We start from the raw sequence: 27,500 nt of genomic DNA on the forward strand, positions 1-27,500 counted from the left end.
CTGATCGGAACTAGAGCTTGCATTTTATACCTATCAAAATAAAAAACACATCAAACGCATTAACGAGGCTGGAAATATCGATCCGTAATTTTAACTGTAGGATACTTTAAAAATAGTGTCTAATAATTAAATGAATGTATGCAAATAGTTTGTGCGAATATTTTATAAATATTTAGATTTAAATTTTTCCACACCCTTGAGCGTTGTGTTTTATTGTGAAAGGTATTACAGGAATAGGCATATTAGTTTTCAAATTGTCTTGACAGCTCAGTTAGCTTCGATTAAGAGCAGGGTTAGAAATGGCAGACACTATAGCTGATACAAGAAGGCTCTTTTCTAAACCTCAGAATCTAAACGATGCGTATGGCCCACCGAGCAACTTTCTGGAGATTGATGTGAGCAATCCCGATACGATCGGGGTCGGTAGGGGCAGACACACGACGTACGAAGTCAGATTGAAGGTGAGCTTTCATCGTTAGTTGCTAATACCCTTAGCCTCTCAGCAATACATTTCGACACTTCTGCAGGTTAAATGCGGGTTATAAGTGGGTGGCATGGTGATCAGATCCTGTAGGTATGGTTTGGAATGCATGATTAAGAGTATCGTAGAGATCGGTTAAAAAAGCATGAAATGATGTCAATTTACATCAAAACTAGCTGGCGCCGTTATGCTACTCAGCATTAGATTATATCTTTGAGATTGATGTGACGCAAAGACCTTTTGTCAACAACACGTTGAGACAATAGATTCCTTGATTTTCTAAGTTATGAAAAATAACCTGTCAGAGGTGATTTTTATTTAGATCCAGGTGAGTACAAAGGTAATTTGAAGTTGCACATGCAAGAACAGCAAAGTTCTATGAGAACCTGCAAAGTATGTGTTTTTTAACGACAGCAATCCATTCTAACATTTTTTAACTATATCCACACCAGATGATCCGCAACTGATGATGAATTGATGGTTGGTTATACCCAAATAATCTTCCGTGTCCTCCCAACATACTGATTTAATCTTTGATTTTGCTACGCCATCAATGTTGACCGTCTATTCCTGCAGTTTTTCTTGCACAATGGCGTAATGTGTGGTCAGGGTGGTCACACGACGTAGACAGGATGCATGTTGATCCTCTCATTCACCTCCCTGCTTCATTTCCTTCCTCCTACTGCTGAAGACATTGCATTGGAGTAGAAGAGCCTTTCTTCCAAATTTAGAGAAGCTCCCACAGTCCTTGGCTAAACAAACTGATGACTGACTAAAAGGCATGTGCCTCATTCTGTAATCTTAACAACGTGCATGGTAACTGTCTTATACAAACAAACCTGTTACGAAACACGTATCCACTATCTCAGTTGTGTGTGTTACCTTTACTCATTTTGAAAGACCAACATATATTGGTATAATGCTCATTTCTCACTATGTTTGAAAGGAGAAGAATGTTGGAGGTTTTTCTTGTGAGCCTCTAGTATGTGTTTTGATAGTTTCACAGGGTTCAAATGTCAGTTTTGTTCCCCTTATGGGTGCACTAGCGCTTCCTTCCACTTTGTAAAAACATTTACGCTAGGTTCACACAAAAAAAACCCTAGTGTTGTGATCTAGAACAAAACCAGACAAAGATTTCCTTAAACAGGAAAACAATGAACTGGTCAAGACCTAAAACCACAACCCCCAATAAGTTTAAAAGATGTTGTCCACTATTTCACCCAATCAAATAGGTTTGCGGCATTGTCAGACTTATTGTCACTTGTAAACAGGTTGTTAAACTTGAAAATGTAACTGGTTGCCGGATCTGTTATCTTATCTTTCAGTTAGTTGTCTGAACTATTTAGTTTTACCACAATGACAGGACATTGGACATGCTGTGCCTTCACCAAATCGAGCAGAGGAAGCGAAGCCGTCTCCAGACATCAGAGTCGAACACGCGGCTACTGTACTTGATCAGCGTGGGATAATTGGCGTATGCGTGTAATCAGGATTATTATGCACCTCGTAACCCAGTGTGACCCCGCTTTGCATAAAAGCACAAATGAAGCAGCACATCCCTCTCCGGTGTCAACTTTGCTTCACTTCTATCTTCAGTTACTTTGAAACACCTCATCTTCAGCTCTGTGAACTACTCGTAAGCCTTTCATTGTCACCCCGTTGCACACAATGTCATGAACCCAGAGATTTTTTTTTGTTGCTTACAGCTCATTTGCCGTGCCTCAAGTTCCCACTGCTGTCCCACGTTCCACCCAAAATCGAGAGAGCCCTTGTGGTGGCTCTGAGAGAGTCTTTCTTAATCCCCTCATTGAGAAGGTAAAGAATGAAATAGGCCAGGCATGTGGGGGTGAGCCAGAACGTTAACTGCCCGGCCATACCCTCTTAAAATCCACGGAAGGGTAGAAAGCCACCCCCCTTAAGCCTTGATCCTGTTTCCACTTATCCCATTTTACTCTCTATGCAGTCACTCCGTTCTGGCGGTAACCGTTGGCTTAACGGATAGATGGCAGCATAATGTAAACACCACTTTGAAATGAGAACGTCATTTTTTTAACATTCATACAACCTGGTGAAGGTTGAGAAATGGTGTTGAATTTGAAGGGTTTTTGTTCGTTTTTTTTTCTCCCCCCCTTGTAGAGGCCAACTGTTTGCACTGGCTCTCTCCAAGTCAGCCTGCATAGTCACTTGTTGACAGGCAGGCTTTACGCTCATATTCAAATCAATCCGCCCTCTTTGGCTCCTGGGGATGAAAGCTAACTAGATGTTGAGAAGGGACGGATATCTTATTTTCATGAGCGGACTTGTAATGTCGTTGAAGTTGTCATTCACTTTCTTTTGTTCAATCTTGCAGTTGAAATGCACAAGAGGACCCACACAGGATGGCAAAGTTGGACGGAAGAGTATATCATCTTTTGTTTTGCTGTTTTCCCCCATTACGCGATATAATTATCACAGGTCTCTCAACTAAACATTAACCGCATCCCATTTATAGCCAAGACATTTGTTAATCCCCTGATGATGACATTATTAGATTATCTCCTCTTTTCGTCTCTCTTCCCTTGATTTTTAAAAAAGTTTGCATCGGGTGTTCTGAACTTGGGGGCTCTTACTTTGTTTATAGATAAGAGCACATAAAAGGTTTCTTCTACTTGTCGTCCTCTACCCCTCCTTGTTTTGTACTCGCATAGCTTTCTCTCTCTCTTTTCTGGCTTCAATTTGGATGGGGGGAGTTTGGCCATTAATAAAAATGAGTAGCGATGGGGTGGGTGGGTGTGAGAAGTAGGGGGGGTGGGCGTGCTTGTCAGGCACAGTCAAGTGTAATCCAAAGTCTACAGCATCCTCTTGGACAACTATTTTAATGGAAATGGGGAACATATTGTATCAAGACTACCATATCCTACTTGAGATGACAGTATGAAAAGTGGGAGTTGATACTATGGTAACAAAGCAGCTTTTTGCCAGCGAGCGAGTGGATAGACCATCAGAGAGCAGAGTACACGGCAAGGCGAGAGCAAAAGACCCGTCACCTCAAAGCTTTTGTTCCGAGTCTCCTCTTTTACCATTTCAGAGTATGATGCAATGAACTGGTATTATGTTGCCGTTTTTTAATGCCATTATTGCAAAAGGGGTTTGTAGGGGGTGGTGGTGTTGGTGGTGGTGATGGTTTTTGAGAGGGGCTGTTTTAGGATGCACACTCTCCGACTTGACTTGATCTATCCTGCTAAAAGCTAATGCGTGATAGTCGTGAACTCCTCTCTCGGGAGATGAGTGATCTTTTTGAAAGGCTTCTGCCATTTTCAATTCAGCTTAGATATCGTGGCTCATACATTATGCCTTATTCCAACCTTTATGAAGTATAGATTGTGCCTTATACACTCATAATGGAAAGTAAATCCTGGTATAAAAAGGCTAGCTTCACGCTGTATTCTTGCTTCATCTTAGACATTAAATATGTCCAACAATCTAATCATTTGACCTTTTGAAATGTTAAAATTCATCAGGGTTTTTTTGCTCATTGACAAAAGCATAGTGCACCTTTTGGACAATTGGTGAAATGTTGACACCTGAGCAGGTGAAAGTTGCCCCCTGTTAAACGGGGCCAGTAAATTGAGGCAGCTGAGAGAACAGAGGTTTTGGAAACCTGATCTTTGACTCTGAGGGCTCTCACGCACCACCTCTTTCTTGAGTGAGTGAGACCTCTCACTTTTCACTTTTGTCATTTGTGTTCCTCCCCCTGTCTTGCAGGAGCAATCTCTTAATCACAGGGTTGGAGAGGGCTTTTGAGGCCAGGTGACTTTCTTTTTTTTTTGAACTGGGTTTTATTGTCTTGAGGCCAATTTACCGGATTCAATTTTGTTGTGTGTGTGCACATGAACTGGCTTGAAATCTCAATAGGCATTATTTCCAGTTTCAAGTGAGTGATTGGCCAAATGTACACGCACCACCTTACTGTGCGCACGGGTTTTGGGCGCAGCTAAGTGTTTTCCAGTGTGCACATGATGGGATTAGAGTCACGGCGGTGGCAGATTACCTGTAACTGTGATCTGTTGTGCTGGGGATTAACTTTGCGGTGCTCCTCGCTGTGAGGTAACATTACGCAGCAGGGACAGGCGAGTGGAGTTAATGCCAGAGTAGTAGGGCAATAAAGCTAAACTAATCCACTTCTTCAGTGACCTGAGAAAGAAGAGGATTGAAAATAGGGATGGATGGCTCTTTGAGAGCTTCACCTGGGAAGAACCTGGAAAATAAACTTTTTAATATCAAGTCATTTAGTTGGACTTTACATGTTAAGAATGGTGTTTTCCTAATTCCACGTTTTTAGCGAATACCAAGTAGTTTGGTCTTTTTTGGCAACAGTATTCGATTTGCACATTGTTTTGATACTCTAAAAACCAGCAGAAGTTGGTTTTAGGTCTTTCTTTTTTTAATTATACGATTGTCAGAACCAAAATCTCATAGAGTACATATATCATTGGCTCTTTATTATTGGTAGATCCCAAATTTAGCCAGAATCAACAAGACTGTGAACACAACCGCAGAAAGAAAACCTATCCCTGTTTTTTCCCCACTGAAAACAACTGTGACTCTCAAAGGCAGGAAATCAGATGCATTATCAAAGAGCCCAGGGTATAAAGAGGAACAAGACTGAAAAGGAGAGACCATGAGAGCAAAAAGACCACCACTCTTTCCCTCCCTCCCTTTCCTCAATTAGTCCAGTGCAGACCAGATGAAGCTCCCGAGCTCTCTGGTTTTTGCGGCTCTTCCTTTATGACCCCCACCCTTAATTTTTCTTTTATATGGCCATTTACTCAGCCTTGTAGTTAACTCCCCATCCCCTTTACTGCATACTATTTCAGACATCTGCCTATTGATCAGTCTGCTGTTCATATCTGAAAGGTACGCTGCACCTACTTGCTCAATTGGCGAGCCATTGTGGCTCTTTCTTCTTGTGAATTCTGACCTTCTGCGAATGTGCTTTGCCATTGAAAATCTTCATTCACCAAACCCTTGTTGGTGCATTGTTAGGGAATGGCCATGTGCTGTCAGGACTTGTGAATAGGTTTGGCATTGTGCTATGATTTGCTGTTTGAGCCAGTGTTCTCTGTCAATGTCGAAACGACTGCCCTCTTTCAAATGAGAACGCCACTCTCAAGTGCTCGTCAACAGCCAAAGAAGATTATACGTGCATCTCTTCTGCTCCTGGATTTGAAGGGAAAAAAATGTGAACAAATGGCAAAACAGACTTGAGTGTGACAGACCTTGGTGACCCAAACATAAGTGATTTTTGTCTCTTGGAGGCCAAGTTCAATTTTTCTTTTCAATACTCTGCAGCCTTTTTTTTTTGTACAGATTTATTTGATCAAATCTATGAGTTTTTTTGTTTGTCAACAATGTCAACTTGGCCTAGGTTTTCATGTAGTGGAATACTCATCTCTAATCAGCCTTTTGGCATAAAATCTTTTCTTTAGATGACAAAAGACAACCCTTTTTTTGAACTTTATGCCCTAATACTCAAAATAAAAATCTGTTTCAAAGGCGTATACCGGTAATTGTGACCTAACACTAATGTAATTCATGTTACATGAATACACTTTATTTTACAAAAGAGACCCCAAAGAGTTCTAAGAAAAAGTTGTAGAGAATCTTTGTTTATTTAACTTTACAAAATTGCATTTAAGGAGCATTTATTATATCATTTGAGCAGTATTATTTGGTTGATGCAATATTATGAGTTGCTTTTCAAAAATGAAACTTCTAGTGTGTGCCCTACTTTTTCTTTTTTTTTAAAACATTTTATTTGTCCAATACTGCTTAACCCTCATCCAAAAAATTAAACTAAGCAATTTTAAACATAACAAAAGTAATTGAAAACTACAAAACCTTATTAAAATATTTTCTATCTCCCAAAAAATTTATTAGCTTAATCTTATAAAAAATACTATCTAACGAATAATGGTTTACAGTTAATGACTGAAATCAAATGTCATTGCATACATGTTAGTTCTAGTGGTAGGTGATATAACAATATCAGAATAAGGAATGTTTCATAATCTTATAAATATGGATTGTATGGAATATGTCCCAATGAAAAATCGTGATTTTTGTTTTGTTTTTGCCAAATCGCCCACCCCCATTATTCGCCATACTTTTTTTTTCCTTTTATATTTTTGCTCTTTTCGTATGACCTCATTTGTTTGGAGAGGCATCCGCAATGGGAAATCTTGAAAGGAGTGTCTCCTTTTAACCCTTTCCATTTTGTCCTTAGACGAACCTTCCCATCTTCAAGCTGAAGGAGTCGAGTGTACGAAGGCGCTACAGTGACTTTGAGTGGCTCAGAGCAGAGTTGGAGAGGGAGAGCAAGGTGAGTGAGGGGTGGGGGGTTCATCTCGTCCCTACTATTTGGATTTTCGCAGCCCCGCCGATGAATACACACCTTACATTTCTAGCCTTCAAAATATTTGAAGCACCTCTCCTCTGAACCGGGCCCCGGTGAAATAAATTTAAGCGCTTACATTGGATTTAACATTTGTTGTCGCCTTTTGTGCCAATTTTTGAGTGCCGCTACTAATTTTTCTGGTGCTGCTCTTCTCTCTCAGGTTGTTGTGCCACCCTTGCCGGGTAAAGCGCTGATCCGACAGCTGCCATTCCGAGGGGATGATGGGATATTTGATGACTCATTCATAGAGGAGAGGATGCATGGTTTGGAGCAGTTCCTTAACAAGTAAGGCACACAAAATAGTCTAAATCTTCGGTTCCTTAAAACAGCGGTGTCATGGATTTTTTGTAGTCTAAAAAAAAATACTGAGTGCGTTTCACCAACAAACAAAATTATAAGTAAAAAAAAAACATGTATATATTTATAAAAACACAAAAACACAGCATCGTTCTTTATCCCTCAATGATACCAATAGCTTTCCAATTCATTTAAACTCATTAGGATGTCATTATATGGCAAAGCTTGCATTATCTTTATTAATATGTAATATTTGTGACTTTTCCATCCAAACTCAAAGTGAAATTAGTTGAGTTTAAAGTTCTGCTAACATTTTTTTAAACTCCTCTTACCACAAACAATCCTCCTAAGATGGTCTTTTTTTAGTCTGTTATTGGTACTAATTACCCCACAAAGCACATCTTTTCCACCCATTAAGTTTCACTTGTGATGTTTAATTTATGGTAATTGCAACTCAAATTACAGTGTATATTTGTATGTGATCTGTTGTTTTGTGTTTTTTAGCTGCCTAACACACACACACACAAAAAGAAAGTTACCGTGCTGACATAATTATTTGCTTTGATTGCAGAAGCCTTACTTATCTTTGTTTCATGTGCAAATGTATCAATTCTTTGGTTTGAACGTCAAGTGTGCCGAGAAAATTTAAATATATATATATTTTTTTGGATGACAATGTGAGGGTAATTAAGATGTTGCGGGTATTTCAGACAAAACGCTCCTTTTAATCACGTCATTGTTGATAGACTTCATTGCGGGTATGTGATAATTTGTCAAATTTTGAAGGGCATATCTTTTGGGAATGATCCTCTTGATTGTCCTTCCAAACTTGTCAAACAATTGTCATTACTTAAGCAAACTTCTCCCCAAAGTTTACTGTGTATTATTTGTCGGAACAAAATTTAATTTCCATTGATGCTGATATTTAATGGCATCTTGGCCGTATTTGGTTTTCTAAGCCTTTTTGCGTCATTGGCGTGGACACCGAGTCGAACCTGATGTCAGCGTGTCTCTGAAAGAACATTTCCCTCCATATTTTAATGGAAAAGACATAATGGTAAATTGATTTTCCACCAGTCATTTTTAATAAGTCTTATTTTACATTGCATTTGCTCATTGACTCGTTACCCAATCCTTCTCGGAAAGGTCACTCTCCCCTTTTGAACATGGATAAATCAATCACCATTTTCCAACCTGCCAACTGCACAGGTGTCAAACACGAGGCTTGGGGGCCGGATCTAGCCCACAGAAAGAAAACATGCACTCCTTTATCAAAACTTAAGTTCTTGCAGGTTTCATCAACTGAATTTAAAACATTTGGAAGAACACTTGAATATAAAATGTGGCATATTTTAACCAGCCTCCCCCCCAAATTAATTTCCCACTTCTGGATTCACATCATCAAACACATTTGAGTCTTCATCAGCACCTCTGACCGCTAATTTTTTGGTCATGTGTGATTTTGCAGAGTGGCCGGTCACCCTTTGGCCCAGAACGAACGGTGCCTGCACATGTTTCTACAAGACGAGTCTGTGGACAAGCAGTACACCCCGTCCAAAGTCAGACAGGCTTAATTAAGAAAGCGAAGATGGCTCCCACACTAAAAACCAACTTGACCCTCCCTCCTTCCCTCTCGGCCGAAATGTGGCCACTGAACCCAAAGCGTTTTCTCACTGCTTCTGGTTCTTCTCAGAAAATTCTGAAACAGATCAAAGATGAATCCATCTCCCTAAAACCCTCCCCTCCCAAACAAATCTATATATATAAATATATATAAATATCACTCTTGCCCACTTTAAGTTACCACCTCATTTTTGTATTTCCCACTTGGAATCACAGAGAATGTTTGCAGCGTCATCTGCTCTCTCAATGTGTGGAAATGCCACTAACATGGGAGTATAATTGTATTTATCGTTAGCTAATTATTGTCTGGAATATATTCATTTATATAGTAACTTTAAGCGTTCCCATGTATGTAAAGCTCACACAAGACCCACATGTCAACTCCAACGTGTAGTCAGTCATGGCATGTTGCACAGTTAGTGGGCTTTGAGATGAATTATGTACATCCCACCCAGCCCAAGTCTACAAAAACAATGAAGCATGTGTGTGTGTGTGTGTTTTCACCAACTAGCACTTGCCCTATTGTCACCCTGGCTTTTCTTAGAGGGAGTCAATTTCCACAGATGGAACTGCAGTATTTCTACTGGATATATACTACGCATTTTGAGATTTATATACTGCTGTGCCATGTTTTTTTTTGTTCATTTTGAAGATTTTCCAATAAAATGGGTGAAATGTCAGATGTACTTGTGCTTTCTTTTTAATATTTTTTTTTATTGCTTACTTGGTAAATATATATGCAAAAAAAAGCAGATAACATTAAGGGATCTCAATGAGAATCATTTTAGATTTTTTGAGTACTGTAGTATATAGGACTATAGTAGTACAATGCCTAAAATGAATTTGTTTTGGTTAAAAAATATTCCACATAAATGAAGTGTTTTTATTATGTATAATTTTACAAGGATTCCTTAAAAAGAACTGACAATACTATAATTCATACTAACACTAATAACTCATCCAAATCATAAATATACAATATCTATTCTAGAGTGTTTATGATACCTGCTTTATTCACATATACTTTAAAATAACCTATAAAATTTCAACCTGTTTTATAGTTACATTTAATAACTTATCATTTCTCATTTGAGCATATGTCCAATCAGTGCATTGATATCTCAAAACTGTCAAGAAAACAACAACAACATTCCTTTCATTGTCTTTATTCATCTGGTTTCACCTCTAAATAGTTATAACTCCGAGTATTTACAACAGAATAAAACCACCATATTATTCACCAAAAACAGCTCCCAAGTGCTGAATATATATTTTTTTTAATCCACGTTAGTGTCTAACTTTCAAGTTGACCTATACATCTTAATGTTGCGCTTGAATACAAACATTTAAATACACACCATCTTGTTGCAAATCCCCCTCCTTTTCCCACAGAGATCGTGTTCTCTTCATTTCAGGGTGCACTTGATTTTAACACCAGAAAGGGGGTTGAGGGGGGTCCACCGATAACACCCAGTTCTCATATGCATTTTTTTCTTCTTTTTTTTTTTTTGGTTTCCTCCACTTGGATTGAACACAGCAATACAAATATTAAATTGTTCGTCGTCAAGCTCATTGGTCTCACAGACACTTGAAATTATTTTCATATCAAACACATCTTTGTCAAATCACTTGGCAGATGTTCAGTCTTTAGTCATCTGTATTTATTCTTGAATAGCTCGCCTCCATCCACGCCACTGCTTCTTTTATAGGTAAATCTATTACGGTGGTTACACTAATCCTTTAACTAGAGCTCCTGTTAAGAGGCTAGTTGATGAACTTGTTTTCTTGACGTGTCGTCTTTTGTACAGATGTGCTAACTACGGCGCTGGCTGGATCTGAGGGGCCCCTTCCTTAGTTTTCCAGTCTTTTCGCTCCGACCAGGCGGGGTGAGAAGCAAGGTCATATGTCACTGGATTTGTACATGTCAGACAGGAGCCTGGTGATGGGCACGTTGCCGATGGTCTTCTTGAAGAAGACCTCCTCGATGGTAGAAGGGCCGACTGATCGTAGAGATGGGAGGAGCAGCAGCAGTTTGCCAAAGCGACATGGTTGAGTTGGGTACCTGTGATTTATTAATATTGTTAACAAAAGGTAATCTCAATCTGCCTGGAAATTACACTCTATGTTGGCTTGTTTCTAAGATTATGAGGATTATTTGATGCTGTAGAGCCTGTTAGGGGATATGTTTTTTAACATATACTTGTTCAAAGTTGACTTCATATGTTAACATTGTAATCCTCCCTTAAAATAAAAACAACTTCACGCCAATCAAGCTATACAGAAAAAAAAATCATGAAATTATTGGTGATATATTATAATTGGCTTGGTCAATTATTCCACCCAACACTTTACTAGGTACACTTAAAAAATGTTTTATATTGCATTTAACTAGAAATATGATTAGTAATCTCTTAAGCCATTGGCTTTTAATGAATATGAATAAGTTAAATATTGTTAACACCAACAGTGACTATCAATTCTCTTAAATTAAACTATGGATGGATTTGCTAAAGTACATTAACCAGTAAAAGCACAGTAAGGTAGAAGCCCACCACACTACTTAACTAGCTAATAGTCTTACCTGGTGTGGATGTAGCTGTTTAACGTGAGTTGTGCCTCATCCTGTAGTGCAGCAATGGCACTGGCGTTTCGAAAATTTCTCAACTCTGCGCCACTCTGCGTAGGAACTTGGGTCAAAAAGAAGGGGACTGTTACAGTACAATCCTAATACTGAGGTCTATTGGCTACCGCAGGCAGATTCTCACCAGCTTTGAACGTCACAATACATTTCAAACAGGCAAATTCCGTGGCATCCAACCGCATCTGTCGGAAGCGAGTGACAACCTCTTGCAGCGCTTGTATTTCCGACATGATCTTGTTCATCCGCTGGGATTCCGTGTTTTCGGTGTTCATCCCTGCTGATGACACAATATTACAACACATGGCATGGCGCAAAGAGGCCACGTGTAATATGTTTCTCAGTTACATACCAGAAACGGCTAGTAGAGTCGTAGAGTCTACTGGGATTGCCCATTGTGCGATTCCTAGGACGAATAATTCCCTCCACGCGTCCTCCAGCAGAATCAGCTGTAAAGAGGATTACAATGTGACATATGAAACAAGTCAACTTGAAAGTGAACAACATGGAGCATAGTGTAGTGGTTCGCATGGGTTTTTACTCCAAATGATTTTGAATAGTTGTCAAGTCTATTGTTTTGTTTTTTGAACATGTTTAGGCAATTGAAAGGTCTTTTTAATTCAAATATTGGCCTGTAATCAGGCAGTCAATTTGTACTTATTGACATGGTGTTCATTGAGAACAGTTGTGCATCTCCCAGAAGAAATTGAGAGGTAACTGGCCAAAGATTTGTTGGATGATTGACAGGTGCTTGGGGGTAGGAAATATTTCTGCATGGTTTGAGGTTGTTATTACCTTATGTCCATAAAGTGCATTACCCATTCCTGCAATTGTGTTTGAACTCCCCCCTGGGCCTCTTCTCAACGTTAAGCACGCTCCTTAATCCCCCCCACAGCTCCCTCATTTGCCTTAATTCCCGTCACGCGCCGTTAAACGCTTTAACGTACCTGGTCAGATAAGGGGAGCGTGGAGAAGGCGGGCACGCTTTTGGCCCACTTAATGCTCATGAAGAGGAGGCGGGCCGCCGACTCGCACACTGACTCGGTAGCAACCTCGTACAGGTACATGGGGGTGGCGCTGACTTCGTGAGGGTACTGTGGAAGGAGGAAAAGGATGTGGGTGTTATCACCTTGGATGTGTTTAGGGGAGGAACAGTCAGGTTCATTGTACAACGGCAAAGGTCAAATTCCAAGCCACGGCACCTGCTTTTTTAGCAATGATTAGTGTTGCTCGCTGCGGATTTGCCGTGAGAAATCTAATTGGCGGATTTGTGGTCTAAATCAGGGCAAGAATTTCAACTTCTAACCTGCCTGTAAAAAAATAATCTCAAATGAATAACGTATTTTATTATAATGACATTTGAAATAAATATGGTCAAATTTAGGATATAGGAAATTTGATTTAAGATATCCTGGTAAAATATGACGGGTGTTTTGCCAGTAAAATTGTTAATGTTAGATTTTATTTTTTTCATTTTTTATTATAGCAGTTAATTTGTGTGTCCACTTTTTGACATGCAGTTGATCAACTTTAGCGTCCATAAAGCTTACAATAATGTACTTGGTTAATAAATTCTGATTTAAGTAAATTACTTAATCAACCTCAAGTATTTTTGACCATGCAAACCTTAATAAATGAGGGGGAAAAATGACAAGGTCACCTTTGGGGTGGGTTGGGCCAGTCCCACGATAGCCTGCCTCTCAGGCGTACTGGCCACTGTATTCATGTCCAAATTGTGAGGCTCCAGTTGTGTGACAGTCGTGAAAAAGGGGGGTCCCGGTAGAGAGGATCCGGGGAAATGCGTCGATGAGCCGTTCACCTCTTTATGACCTCGGAAGTACAGGGCCACCTGTTTTCGGATGGTGGACGTTCGGGGTCCTCTCTCATGTTGGACGGCTGTAAACGGCATGGCAAAAGTTTAAATGATTAGTGGTGAGCTCTTACAATTATTTGCCATGTATATTAGATACAATCACAATAAATTAAGAAAAAATAGCCATATTGTGAATAGTGGTATGTGCATGAGAAATATGTCAATTACTGTAATTTATAGATTACAATAAGAGTGCCTTAAGTTATGAGTATAATTTTCTCAATATATTGTGCAAACAAAATTTTTAAGGGTTTAAAAACTTGCATTTTGTTCATCTCAGTGATAGATTAGCTAAAAATATTATATAAGAAGCTCTCAAAATTCTAAAACCAGGGTAATCAAATAAGCATATTAAAAAGCAACTCACCATCTTTATTCATGTTGACTTCCAAGCACTTTTTCAAGCGGCATGCTCGACATTGGTTTCTATGAGTTTTATCCACAGGACACCCACCCTATAAAACACATAGGAAGGCAAAAAAGTGTTATCATATAATAGCTACACACTCCAATCCTTACAATTATCTTCCCAGGAGACCAATTTCCAGGTACTATCATCATGGCATTTATCAACCCCCCCTTCAATACAGGGAAAGGGGGGAGGGCTAAGTACTATCCCGCCCCCCTTGCTCCTTGAATCCTCTCTTTCATCACATTAGATTGGATTACACCTGATAAATTACTACGTACCGGCGCGTCGAGATAGCAGCTGGGGCAAAGCAACGCTTTGTAAGAAGCGCTTTTGGAGGCCTCTCGCGCTAACGGCAAGGAAAACTGGTCAATTTACCTGAGAGCCTGATTTGCACACGTAGGTTCTATTTCGCCGAATGCTCCTCTTGAAGAAGCCGGAGCAGCCGTCGCAGGCGTAGACGCCGTAGTGCTTGCCCGAGCTGCGGTCTCCGCACACTTTGCACGGGATGTCCAGAATGCGACCTGCATAGTCCAAAGTTTCATTAGCAATCAATTCCAATGCCATGTCCATTTGTTTTCCCGTTGCAAATGTCTAATCTCATTAAAAAAAAAAAAAAACAGGAAAAAATTAACAAAGAATTTAATTAGATCATAGTAAACTGTCTCCCCTTTTACTTTGGTAAACATTTTAAATGCTTAAAACCAAAACCTTCACAAATCCAGTATGTGTATATATATGTATATATATGTGTATATATGTATATGTATATATATGTATATATATATACGTATATATATGTGTATATATGTGTATATATCTATATGTATGTATATGTGTATATATGTATATGTATGTATATGTCTATATATGTACATATACACATACATATTTATATGTATATGTGTATATATTTATATATACACATATATAAATATACATGTATAATATATATTATATATAAAAATGTCCAGTGTGTATAAGGTGCCAGCTAAAGAAGTTCTATAAATCACATTTATCTAAGTATTTCTTATTATAATCGACTTATATAATTACAATATTTGGAATGAAATTCATTTTTAATGCAAGTTGGAGAGTCCCATCATTATAAATCTTTTTAAAATGTCTTACATTAGTTTTAATGTAGGAGGCGATTTCATTCATCTACAAAAAAATAAAATAGACTATCAATCATCACTATTATAATTCAAGTCATTACAAATGATTACAAAAACAATCCAACTTAAATGACCTTTTTCTGCATTATACTTTATTTTTAGCTCATGCACATATCTCCTAAATAGTCACTCAACTAATGTTTAAATTGCCATATTCACGTATCACTCTTTATATATCCTTAATTTAACTTATTTAATCTAACTATCCACATATTTACCCTTTTGATAGGAATCACTCAATTTCTGAACTTTTCAAATGTTCAATGCTAATAAATCACATCTAACCTAGTATAATTTCAAAAAGAGTTAACTGGCATGTGCCTATTAACTTTTGATTTATATTTTATTCAACTATAAAACTTCTCTCTATTGCACAGTGGCCTTTTGAGCATGGGAATTCACTGCACACATTTTGTAGAATAAAAGTGGGCAAGAGTCATAACCGGACGGGCCCTGTAAAACAATAGCCTGCAAAAGGGAGGGGGTACAATGGAGACATTTGTGGGGGTGGGGGGTGGTGTTAACTTAATGATTTTGTCCAATTGAAGCTCATCTAACTGGCCGCATCTCGACAAGCTGCCAACTCCCCTTCATGATGGGGTTGGACAGCTGCTTTATTCGGCCTATAGAGCACACAGGCCCCGGGATTAGGGAGTGACACTCCACCATCAGAATAAATGCCTAACAACTCAAATTGGAGTGTATGGAAATGGATTCTAGTGTTTTTATAATAAGAAAGCAGAAGGGAAAGTGATGTTGAAAAATAATATTAACGAAAAAATGGCCTGGTGGGCACGGGTAGGCTTTTTTTGAGGGGTGGGGGGCGTCGTTGTAATTTCACTGACGTTTTGCCACCTGCTCAATGATTCACCAGTGACCCGTCCCAAAGGGTGCCATGGGAATAACCAGTAGCAGAAAGAAAAACAATAACTCCAGGAGGGCCTTTAATCAACTATGCTTTCAGTATTATTTATATTTAGTATATCTCATAATGGTTGAATGTTGCAAATCATTTTTTTTAATAGGATAGTTACTTTGACGTTTGCATGGAGTTTCGTTGGATTATATTGGTCCGGCGTAAGTTTTAAGGCAGTTTTTATGTGTAAGGAAAATTGTGCTTTCAGCTATGTTCAATTATATTTGCTATGATTCATGTGGGATCAAATAATTAAATTGAAGCAATCATTGGGCTGAATTCCATTCATGTACTTGTACATTTAAGTATAAATTCATTACAAGCAATGTACCGGAGGAATTTAATCCGTTTTTTTGTACTCTAAATGCAATTTAGTATTTAAGCCAAAACAGTAAAGTAAAAAAAAGTTGTTAAAAGTATTTTATTTAAAGAAAACGAGATATGAAACATTCTAATTATAACTTTTTCTCGGGGCAACATTACATGGAGGGAAAATTTACGTCGTCATTTCGTTATTAATTTAAAAAGGTTAACATGTTTTATTACAAACAAAGTAACCATTTAATTTCATGAGGCATTTATTATAATTAAAACAACACAATGTGGCTAAAAAAACTAGACATTCTTTAAATTACGCTTTTCTTATCATATCCTTGAGTTATAATTAGATTTTTACTAATATTAGTCAGGGGAAAAAAAGCCACTTACTTGATTTAACATTGAGAATATCCAAACAACCACTTGTTGAGCCGGCAGCTTTACTCATCATGGATGCTCAAATGCAGAAAGTTCACCTTTGAGAATTTCCCTTTTTTCACAATAAATACATAAATAGAAGGATAATTCTGGAATAAGTCCAAACTTCCTAAATGAGTCCACCACGCTCATCACGCACGGCGGCGCATGATCTGTCCGTTCCGAGTCGGGTCAAAGCAGAAAAGCGGACCGACTCGCAGCCCCGCGGCAGTCCGACAAAGGTGACCTTTGGGTGGCTGCGCTCGGCGCGCAACAGGCGTCAAAATGGAAGGGGTGTGGGTGGAGGCCCCACCAGTGAGAAGAGAGCAAAAAAAAAATAGAAATACAACCCCAAATCTTTGTAGAATAACCCGGCTAGCGATATCGGGGTGTACTGAGTAGTGCCCGCAGGTGTGACTTTATGCTGCGACTTGGCCCGAATAATGCCTGCTAATATTTAACACAAGTGTCATGGGAGGCTGGGGGCTGCAGGGTGGGTGGGTTGGAGGGTGGAGATCTCCACTTGCAAAATCCACTTGGCTTTCCACTCCAAACTCAGTGATGACGTCACCCGTCTCTCTTTCTCCCTCCCTCTCTCGCTCTCTCTCTCTCGTTCTCTCTCTCTTTTTCGTTCATTGATCCCAAAGTACTGCCCACAAGCCACTCCGGGATTTTTCTCCCCTTTCTATTCAATACTGAACGCCGGACTATTTTAAAAAGATGCAAGAAATTTGTCACAATTCCTTGTTAAATACCCAGTATAAAACTGAAAAACAGATTTTTTTTTTTTGGTTTAATGTGAGTCAAAATTCAGCTGGCATCTTTTGGACATTTTTTTTTAGCAATTCCACGTATACACACACACAAACACACACACACACACACACATTTTTTAAACACTGCACACACATCTTTTCAACACTGCTTTATCCAGGAGAAAGAAGTTAGGGTGGTATACCATCAAAAAGTATTTTGTACTGTTATTTTTTTTGTTTCAAACCAGAAAAGAAATTAACAAATACACCCATTTTCAGTATACTTAAATAAAAGTATAATTCTTTTTAAATGTAAGACCTTTATTGGCTATTCTTCTATTGAAAACAGAAGAAAAAAAACTTTCCCTCAGTTCTTAAACTATGGCAATTCAGTGAATTTCATTTCAAATAGAATTCCTTGACTACAATTTGCATATTATAAGGGTCTGAAAAAGAGCTGCATACAAAGTGTTTCATACAAATGTAGCTTATTTTTTGACCTTTTTATAAAATGTTGTTTTAATTGCATCTCCCATCTCGCCTCTTTTTCCACTCACAATTTGTTTCTCACTTGGCACACTTGCAAAACTGCAGTCATTTCTCCTCCGTGCACGAACCCAGACCCCCCGCCTCCAAACTTTTTTTCCTCCTCCCTTCCCCTCCCATTTCATTCATTCACTCCACTGTGAGCACCGGGGTCCTCTCTTCCTGACACCCTGACCTTGACAGCTTGCTGCGCTCTCCCCGGGTAACTCCAGAAATCCATATTCTGTTTTTAATTGTCCTTCTTCCCACGGTGCGCCCGAGGCCATATGGCCGCACAAAGTGTCGATTTAAGCGGACATGGGGCGAGGCGGGGAGGCGTGTTTAATTGCAATTAACCATTGTGTCTTTGGTGTCTCTCAACCTGCAGTTTTCACGTGAAGGTCTCGTCGGTTTTGGAGTGATGGGCCGCAAAGTGACCCCCCGCAAAATCGGTACGCCTGCACTGAATAAGGAATTTAATTTAAATATAAAAGAAATAGGTCCAAATATTAGGCTAAGTTGTATTTCAGTATAGCCTTTCAATAGGAAATCACATAATCATTAACATTGAAATTGAGCCTTCAATTTTTGCATATACATTTTTGAGTACAAGCAACTGTATTATACTGAATGTTATTCCTTTTTCGATAATTCAAATATTTTAATCATCTTTAGTGTGGCATTGTCACATTTATAGTTTTTGACAACAATGAACTTTCTGGTTGTTTGTCTGATTGTGCCCTGCGATTGGCTGGCAACCACTTTAAAGTGTCCCCTGCCTACTGACTCTTGTTGGTTGGGATAAACTCCAGCACCCCTGTAACTCTTGTCAAGAACGGAAAATGAATGAAATTAACCTCAATGATTTATTATTTTTAAAAAATCACATTGTATATTCATACTATGTCCATATAACTTATATGGATATGGATAGATTTTGTGTTCATTAACCAGCATTCCCATTAAATTATTTTTAAACATTTGGTGAATTTAGTCCGTACATTATCCGTTCTGCTTATTCTCACAAAGGTCGTGGGGGTGCTGGAGTCTATACGAGCCAACTACAGGCATCAGGTGGCCAGGCACAAGGAGACAGACACCCAATCACGGCATACATTTTGTGAATTTCAGTTTAAAAAAAGGCAACTTGCCATCTCAATTATAAAATGAAATGGTGGCAATAGTGGATTTTTAACAACCTCTACAAATAACCTGGTCTGAATTAACCATGCAGTGAGTAATCTTTGCATCTGTAAATTCTTTAAATCCCATTTTCACTAGCCATATTTCATTTAAAAAATATACTATTCCTAACCATAGCACTCATAATATGTCACTTTTAAAATCTTACGTATTTCTCCCTCGTGCGCGCGCGTGCGTGCGTCTGTATCACGTGTGCGCGCGTGTACGTGGGTGGCTGCCGGCGGCTGAATGGCGAATGTTTGACATAATCTCCTTAACGCGTCCTAATCCTCGTCATTCACTGATAGCCTTTACACAAATATAACCAACATCATGGTTGCCCGGGTTGCCTTCTTTCATTTCGCTCTCTCTCTTCTGTGAGTGACAAGCTTCTCCTCAGACACTCAATAAAAAGTTGCCAACCACAAAGGATGCAGTGGATTGTGTATCTCATTTTCCGAGTGTCTTTATTCACATTTTGGACATAAATCAACAAGGGTGAAGTCAGTCCGCAACACCCCATTTTTAAGGAGTATTTCTGATGAAAAGTCACAGGCAATGATTTCTCATGATTGCAGAGGTCCCTAAAAGCGACCAAGCGGAAATCAATTGGTTTAGCAAGAAGTCAGTAAGCACCGGGGAGCGAATAATGGAGAGATTTCAAGCTTGGTAAAAGCCATAGTGAAGCTGCTCCAGCTTTAAAAGTGACCCAAAGAGATCAGAACTGCTGCTTTCAATCACCATTCATTTCTCTTTCACGTGCAATCAAGTGTGGCCAAAAAGTGCTTTCCAAATACTTGCATTGTTTCCCTTCAATCCAGGCACTTTTTTCAACAAAAAAAATATATTTAAAAATAATTACTGAATAATTCACACATCACGGCCTCCATATAAAGTATACACAAACTGCAAACTGTCCTTTAGTTAAAAAAAAAAAAAGATTATCACTCCTGATCTTTTACTCATACATATAACTTTCTTTGATACCATCCTTTACTTTTCAATTTTTGTAGAAAATTAAATTATAATTGTATGTGAGCCTTTAATACTTCCTCTATCTCCTTTACCATTTCCCCAGAATTAGGAAAACATAGATTTCCTTGACACTTGCTGGCAACTCTTTGTTTTGGGTCTGCTGTCCCTCATTTTCCTCTTGATTACACCGCCTTGATTCTCAATGGGGTTTAGATCCGGCAAGTAGGCTGACCAGTCAAGCACAGTTGAGGGTGTGGACAACTAAGGCAAAACCCCGACCTTTTTGAATCAAACTATGCAATTTTTCAAACTTTGGCATGATTTTGAGTGATTTTTGGTACTTTTTTTTTAAATTGTGTTGTGGTCGATAAAATACATGGATATACAGTCATAAAGTCATACATGCAAACCTAAAAAAAACTCAGAACTATCTACTTTACGGCAGACATGCTTTCCACCATTCGCCGAGCCACTACCTGAAACATGGAACTAATAGACACGTTTCAGCACCATGGATAGCGCCATGTTGAGTATACCTGTCCACATGCTCTCGGTGGAGGTGAATGAAACTTTGGACATTTCCAGTTGTTCCTTTGATGCATTGCTATATGTTGTGTATTGTATTATATATTCTGATTGTGAAAGCTTGTGCAAAAAGTAAATTTTAAAGATATAGCTTTAGCCTTTTTGTGTTAATGTTAAAATGCATCAAACTTTTTTGTTGTTGCATGAAGTGCTTCATTCACTGGCGTGGTTGGTCAAATTTCACTGAGTGAAACCCATAATTTTCACTGTAAATATTATGAACAGTTCAGCTTCTAGGATTGTTTTTGGGCAATTCCACTCACCCTAAAGTGGTCGCCTAGCACAACTTAGATTCTGACCCCAAACAAGTGGTGATCTGCCTCCAAGTTATCCACTCGGCCAAGTCAACTCCCTGACCATCTTGTATGCGATAAATTTGGGCCTATCCAACCCCCCCTTTACCCATACAGTCAAATGAAATGGGCGCACACCTGCGCACTGGTGCTTTCCCCGGACGAGACGGTCCAGGAACCCAAAGTCGGGAAAAACGGACAGGGCGGCGCGGCGCAGTTTGGACGCTCTGACAAATCTATTTGGGGCAAATTGTCAGTGAGAAACTTCCGCTCGAACTGCCTTGGACAAAACTGGCTGTTGGGGAGAGCAAATCCCGCTGCATGAGGGTGGGGGACAATGGGGGGCGAATGTGTTGATGTGCGGCCGGTGGCTGGGGAGGGACAATGGACGGATTAGTCAGTCCCCTGGCTGACTGATTTGAGATGGCTCCTCTCAGCCTCTCACCGTGGGGAGTCCCATTGTCCCGCTTCTGATTCCCACTTCTCACAAACTCCAAACAAAAGTCAATCTCTTTCTCAAGGGGTGCTGGTGGTGGCGCGAGGGGGGCCACTATCGACCTGCGTTTCAGCTGGGGAAAGTGACTCAAAAAAACGGGGCTTGACTCTCCATCCGTCCGCTCCTTCTGCCGCCTTTTCCTTGTCTTCTTTGCGCGCCGCCTTTACAGATAGTGAGCCGCCGCTCAATGGGCCGCCCCGCAAATGGGGCGGGGGGCACCTGTTGGAAGCTCAGAGGGGCCACATTAATATTAAAATATACAGGGATGCCATCACTAGCTGCTCTGAAATCGCTCTGATGTCGCCCTTGGGTTCCCCTCTTGGGATGAACCTCTGCTTTCACTAGGTAGAGAAGAGCCGTCTTTTCTTTTTCTCACTAGGCCCGTCTACCCTTTTTTTTTTCTTCCTGTGAGAAGACTCATTAACAAATTATGACAGCTGAGTAGAGGGGCTTAGCGTGTTGACACTGTGGAGACAAACACGTGAGAGACTTTAGTTTTGACTCAGAAACAGGTGCAATTTTGCTCAACAAAAAATGTAAGCCAATAGAAATGGTTTCCCATCTTAGTAAAGAATAATGAGTTGGTTTTGTTTGTGTTTAAACAAGCAAGAAAAGCTGTTGGTTTAGCACGCAAATCCAAATTGTATTCAGACATCATTTAACTAATGGGGGACATGAAAAGCCAACGAGCTGTCATTGGGAATCATCCAAATGATTTGGAATGGCTCTCAGCACTCGACTCCAGGCCCGTTGATCTGCTCTGTTTAGCAGTCAGTCTCGCTTTCTGACCCACTTTACCTGACATTTGCCTGCTGCCAAGTCAGGTTCAAGGGTCACGGTCTCCGTCAGACTTAATTCTTACTCAGCCTCTCGCTTTGAGCTCCGGATTTTTTTCCCATAGGAAATAATGGTAACGCATTCAACATTGTAAAGATACATGAATGTGAACTTTGCCTTTTTTTAATTTGAATCCCCCCCCCCAAAAAAAAATCCTCCAATAAGTGTGTTTTGGTTCATGTTGGAGATTCCCTCCTATTTTTTAATGCTTCATAATCTGAACACTATTGCAATTCAAATTCAATCAAAAGGATGAAAGTGATTTATCATAAATATGAAGCTTTTGCATGAACAAAAATGTTTGTTTCCAATATTTAAAGTTACATGGTCATTGTATATTTTCTGCATTTTGTGATTGGTATGATACCATAAAATTAATATACTATAATATAAAGAGAAGCCTGATAGTTTTCTATAGATTATTTAAAGTAAAGAGATGCGTTATGGTTATGTTTTCTCATTCAGTCACACTTGATTATTTATATATTATACTTAAATTTAAAGGAAAAAGCTACAACTATTTTTTGTGTCAAATAAAAAACACCCCGTCAAATCCAAATACCCGCTTTAACAACCACAGGGCAAAGAGCCACTTATTGTTTTCCCTCATTTCTCCCCCTATGTTCTCATTCCTTCTCCTTATTTTCCCATCTTTAAATTCCATCAAAGTTGGAGATGCTCACAATTCCACAATGCCCAGATGCTGTCCTTTGGCCCCCCGTGCACCCCCCCCCCTCCTAACCCACAGCTATCATTCATAACCTGGGAGAGAAAAGAGGTGGGACAAGGACGAGAGGGTGGGAGGTAGAAAGGAGAGCAACACGGCAGCTTATTTGGAAGACTTCCCTTTATTGGAACATGTGCAAGCAGTTCACACACAAAGGATTTAAATAGGATATTTTCTGTTCCCTATAGTTGCTTTCCCCTTTTAAGTGCCGAGGCAAGAAAAAAGTAAGTTTACAACTGCCTCCTCAATGGGAGCTCTTCACTCGCAGGTTGCGGGGACCTGAGTGACCTGGGAAAGTTAATTAGGAGGCCAACAAAGAGCCAGCCGCAGTAGAATGCCTCGCCTCTCCTCCAGCCAAAGATGTCATCCATTAATTAGGAAAATCTTTAAGGTGGCCTCATTGAATTTACAGAAAGCCCCGTGGTTGGCGGGCAACAGTTTTTTGATCAGGCCCTGACTCAAACAATGCCTTTCTGGGGGTTCAGAAAGAAGGAGAAGAAGGAGGAGGAGGAGGAGAGGGAGGAGGAGGTGCTGAAGAAGAGAGGGGAAACGTATGGGTTTGGCGTACAGTTTAATGGTGGGCCGGCTGCCGATTGTGACAGCTCCGATTCACATGGGTGTGGGTGCTGGGGGAGCGGGGGGGTCTAATACTTGGTGGATGATGTCATGCAAAGGCAACCTGGGGGCTTTGGGAAGGAGGAAGGAGGGAGAGATAACGTCCTGGACGAACAGCATCTGGGACAAATATACAAATGACTCCGCCTTGCAACCTCATTTTGAAAATTACTGCTAATGATCACATGTTAAGGACTTGGTGCCTTTTTTTTGTGCATCAAAAAAATAACTATTTAATCAATCTTGCAGCGTATTGGCCCAAGTGCAAGAAAAGAATGAGTATGAGTTTGTTTTGGCCCAAAAAAAATGATGCTTTGTCATTATAAACACTCAAATTCTTGGTTTCCATTTACATGGGTGGAAAAGCCCATTTTATTCATGTATTTTTATTCATGAAAAACATAGCTTAATTACATTATATCTTTGGCTTCCATTGATGTTAGTCTCCATCCAATTCATTGACGTCTATCAAAAGCCAATATGTGATTTTAATATACAGTTTCATCCTAAATTTTGTAAACGAGTACTACTTCTTTGAAGGATGACCACATGATGCATGTTTGCACTTGTATGTGCAGGCATGTCATCATGTCAGTTCTCCCCTGGGACGTAAACCCCCCCTCCCAAACTCCCCATCTCTTCCTGGGGGACTAATTTGAGGGGAGGGCCGACATGTTTTGTAGCCTGCCAGAAACAATCATCCCCGAGCTCCATTATGTTTACAGCACGTCTTGCTTTCATTGCTGTGTCACTGGCAGAAGAAAGGGAAAGGCGGCGGGGGGTTACCGAGCCTCAACTTAAAAAATCATTCTCCCAGTCATTTCTTTAAAATGTGTCATAGTGATGATTGCCTTTGTCAAATACATTATCTAGGAGGGAAATACATTATCTAGGAGGGAAAATGATATGGCTCCAGAAATATACAATAGAAGTAAAGTTTAAAGGAAAAAAAAAACTGTTGTTATGATGACATTTTTTGTGCATTTTTGTTTTTATTACCTCTATTTGTGAGTAGGGGTCAAGGAGAAATTGTTAGGTGCTTCATGGGCCACAAAAGTTGGCATAATCTTGGTCAAAAGCGAGTTTTGAAGAGGTATTTTCATTCGTAATTTGAAATATCTGACAGATTTTGGGGGGAGAAAATGGGCCTCGCTCTAAACACCCCATGTTACATGAAGTGAATGAAAAGTTTATCAAACCATGTTTCAGCCCCTCAGCTGTCACCCTCCCTCAGACTTGGACCCGGCCCACCCGTCCTCATCTGTTCTGTTTGGGCACTGGAGGTTGTCACTGGCGGTTTATGTTCAGTTCATTGGAGCTGAAAGAAGTCACTTTCGCGTCTTGTTATGGAACAAGACGTCCGGGTTTCTCCAGAGCCGCGAGAGGTGTTCTGGGATGGAACAGGGGTAGAGAGAGAAAGAGAGGGAGAGAGAGAGCGGCGACCGTTCCCTCCGGGGCGCCCGGCAGTGAGGAAGTCAAAGCTTCTTTTGTCTCTCTGCGGTCGGCTGCGTGTTTGGTAATTATCCCACCGCCCGCCGCCGCCCCTTCTCGCTGGTCGAGCACCGGGGCGAACCCTTCCAGGAGCGGGGTGACCCAAGTGACCCAGGGGAGACTCTATCAACAGTCTGATTGGTCGCAATGCAGTCAATGAAGTCTTTCGCATTCATAAAAATGCGTAGACTTTTTCATCGGTGCACCAAAAGGCCTACAAAAATGGTCAAAGTTTGAAAGGATATTGAGAAAGTTGTTCAGTGGCAGATGACAAGGCAAATTAGTCAAAAAGTGGAAAAGATTGTTCCACTTAGTGGCTTGGAAAGTTGGCAGCATGGGTTTTTGTATCTTAAATCAGAGTAACTTAAAAAGGGAATTAATAACCAGATTTATGCAAACTTTGCTCCATTAGTCCATCTGTCTTTTTAAGTATATGAACAGGTCTAACCTTTGGTTGTTTGACATGCATTTTTTCACTAGGATTTTGTTGAATGTGTGGTTTTATAATAAGTTTCAGCGAGATTGATTAGTAGATGCTCCAAAGACTTTTAAGAGTAAATTGCAATCTTTGCTCTAACCATTCACTTTTGGGATGCAAAGCGAAGAGTATCCCGCGTGTCCGGTCCAACTGCCTCATTTCAATTGGAGTGAGTCGGTCGCTTTTGAAAGAGAATAGAATAGGGCCGCCTTGATCTGTGTCAATTGTCATCTCGGGGCCCGGGGCCACTTGGGCAGCCAGTAGAGTGGGGACGAAGTCAGGGCTTAATCCCTAGAAAAGAGGAGACTCACGGGAGAGGAGCAGAGCAACAATAACCAAGTCAAGCGTATAAAATGAAAGCGAAATCTCTATTATCACTCTCAGCCATTCCCAGCAAAGTGGTGAAAATCAGGGTTAGTTTGCGATTCGAGTCAGACGCCGGGGAAAGAATATGGGGGTCCCAGCGGGTTGGGAGACTCACACGACGAAAAAGCCCGATATCGGGGAGAAAGGGCAAAGAAGAAAGACCCTCTCCCATCGCGACATAACCATTAAATGCAGTCTGACTTTATGTTGTATAGCGAGGGGGGCGCAAGAAAGGAGGCACAGTTCTCCGATGAAAGAATGAGGTTTTGGCTGGATTAGGGACGGCCCGAGGGATGAAGAATAACTTCTGCATAACTTTACGGATACTTTTTTCATTCTGCACTTTTCCAAAGAGACTAGTTGAGAGCCACTGGGAGTTCTAACCTGTGTTAAAAATGTGGCAAAGTGTTGTCATCGTAAACAAAGTTGTGAGATAAATGTTTAGTGAGTCATCAAGTCACAGAGATAACTGAATATGGTGAAATCAAGATGGTTGTAGTTAGAAACGTAGTGAACCCGATTTGGCAATCTAAGTGGACTGAGAGCCCCCAAATTGGGTTTGGCTAAAAGTGGAAGATTTTCTGTGTGTATGTGTTAAGGAAAGCACTGGTAGATGTAGTCAGATTTAGCATGTTTGGGGATGCAGATACTGCTGTAAAATTGACTATTTAAGTAGAAGTGTTTCAAATTTTGACAGAGTAGATATTCAGTGATAACAATTTATTAGTTGTTGTTGTTGTTGTTGTTTTTTAATCCAGATTAGATGGTGACCTTTTGAACAGTTATGGCAAAAAAAAAATTCTTGACATTTCATTAGTTTTAGAGTCAGAAACAGAAATTCACCATGGATTGTATGAATTGTACTATTTATTTATACTTTATACTTCTCAGCAGGCAACAATTTTGCTTCCCAATATCACTTGTGAAGCACAAAAAGGGTGGGAAAAAAAAGTTTGTCCCTATAAGGTTGTCCACCAAGCAACCTAATACTTTGCTTAACTTTTGTGTAGTTTCCTACTAAATTCCCTTAAGAACGTGTTGATCGGCTTACACAGGCATGAGCACGACCCGTCCATTCCTGGGGCTCATTTTCCCCACAATAACAGACATCAGCATATATATCTTAAATTCTCTATAGAATACCTCAGATTATAAACACAGGTCATTTTTTTAGTATAATTTGATGTGATTTTCTTCTGCCGTCTTGTGCATAAAAGCAGGAGAAAGTTCAACAGCTCCAGTCTAGGCTATGTATAGTTACTCAAGAGCTCTCATCATCATCATCATCATCATGTATTTGATCAGTCTAATTGATGATTTTTGTCCCCTTGGTTCCTCAGTCTAGCACATGCTAATGAATGCCGGCATCCTACAATAATGGTCATCTCCAGTAATGATATGCCATTTTTTTCTCCTTTTTTTTCCCCCTTTCTCGTACTTGCACTCCTGATTAAAGCAGCAAAGGAAGAGAATAAAAATACATCAGCAATCAGGATGAACCTCACCGCTGCTTTATCTGCCATACTAATGTATAGGTCACTATTTTCATTCTAATGATGATGGGTATGATAATGATGATAGTCGTACTA

The 27,500-nt window shown here is 39.9% G+C and overlaps 2 protein-coding genes across 4 annotated transcripts; one reads left to right on the forward strand and one right to left on the reverse strand.

Moving 5' to 3' along the window:
- The first annotated feature begins 238 nt into the window (after positions 1-238).
- On the forward strand, positions 239-10,835 carry snx3 (sorting nexin 3). Of its 2 annotated transcripts, none has more exons than XM_077711451.1 (4): positions 239-461; positions 6,747-6,842; positions 7,078-7,202; positions 10,646-10,835. In XM_077711451.1, the coding sequence occupies exons 1-4, from the start codon at positions 300-302 to the stop codon at positions 10,674-10,676; spliced, it is 414 nt and encodes a 137-aa protein (XP_077567577.1). In that variant the 5' UTR covers positions 239-299; the 3' UTR covers positions 10,677-10,835. The 2 variants fall into 2 exon arrangements, with proteins under 2 accessions (XP_077567577.1, XP_077567576.1); XM_077711450.1 differs by lacking the exon at positions 10,646-10,835 and adding an exon at positions 8,683-9,517 and having other exon boundaries at positions 243-461.
- nr2e1 (nuclear receptor subfamily 2, group E, member 1) lies at positions 10,007-17,065 on the reverse strand. Of its 2 annotated transcripts, none has more exons than XM_077711448.1 (9): positions 16,560-17,065; positions 14,136-14,281; positions 13,716-13,803; positions 13,136-13,371; positions 12,423-12,569; positions 11,828-11,924; positions 11,603-11,752; positions 11,419-11,524; positions 10,007-10,899 (listed from the first exon to the last, which is right to left on the reverse strand). In XM_077711448.1, the coding sequence occupies exons 1-9, from the start codon at positions 16,618-16,620 to the stop codon at positions 10,737-10,739; spliced, it is 1,194 nt and encodes a 397-aa protein (XP_077567574.1). In that variant the 5' UTR covers positions 16,621-17,065; the 3' UTR covers positions 10,007-10,736. The 2 variants fall into 2 exon arrangements, with proteins under 2 accessions (XP_077567574.1, XP_077567573.1); XM_077711447.1 differs by having other exon boundaries at positions 11,603-11,755.
- Positions 17,066-27,500: the final 10,435 nt, after the last annotated feature.

The sequence above is a fragment of the Stigmatopora nigra genome, unplaced genomic scaffold, assembly GCF_051989575.1.
Source record: "Stigmatopora nigra isolate UIUO_SnigA unplaced genomic scaffold, RoL_Snig_1.1 HiC_scaffold_26, whole genome shotgun sequence".
Lineage (NCBI taxonomy): Eukaryota > Metazoa > Chordata > Actinopteri > Syngnathiformes > Syngnathidae > Stigmatopora > Stigmatopora nigra.

Excerpts from the sequence above, each read along its gene's own strand:
- snx3 (XM_077711450.1), top strand. The coding sequence starts at position 300 with ATGGCAGACACTATAGCTGATACAAGAAGGCTCTTTTCTAAACCTCAG. Across the intron at positions 6,843-7,077 it reads AGTTGGAGAGGGAGAGCAAG|GTTGTTGTGCCACCCTTGCC; the intron begins GTGAGTGAGGGG and ends CTTCTCTCTCAG. Across the intron at positions 7,203-8,682 it reads TTGGAGCAGTTCCTTAACAA|AGTGGCCGGTCACCCTTTGG; the intron begins GTAAGGCACACA and ends GTGATTTTGCAG.
- nr2e1 (XM_077711447.1), bottom strand. The coding sequence starts at position 16,620 with ATGATGAGTAAAGCTGCCGGCTCAACAAGTGGTTGTTTGGATATTCTC. Across the intron at positions 14,282-16,559 it reads TATTCTCAATGTTAAATCAA|GTCGCATTCTGGACATCCCG; the intron begins GTAAGTGGCTTT and ends TGGACTATGCAG. Across the intron at positions 11,756-11,827 it reads GACTCTACTAGCCGTTTCTG|CAGGGATGAACACCGAAAAC; the intron begins GTATGTAACTGA and ends TTGTGTCATCAG.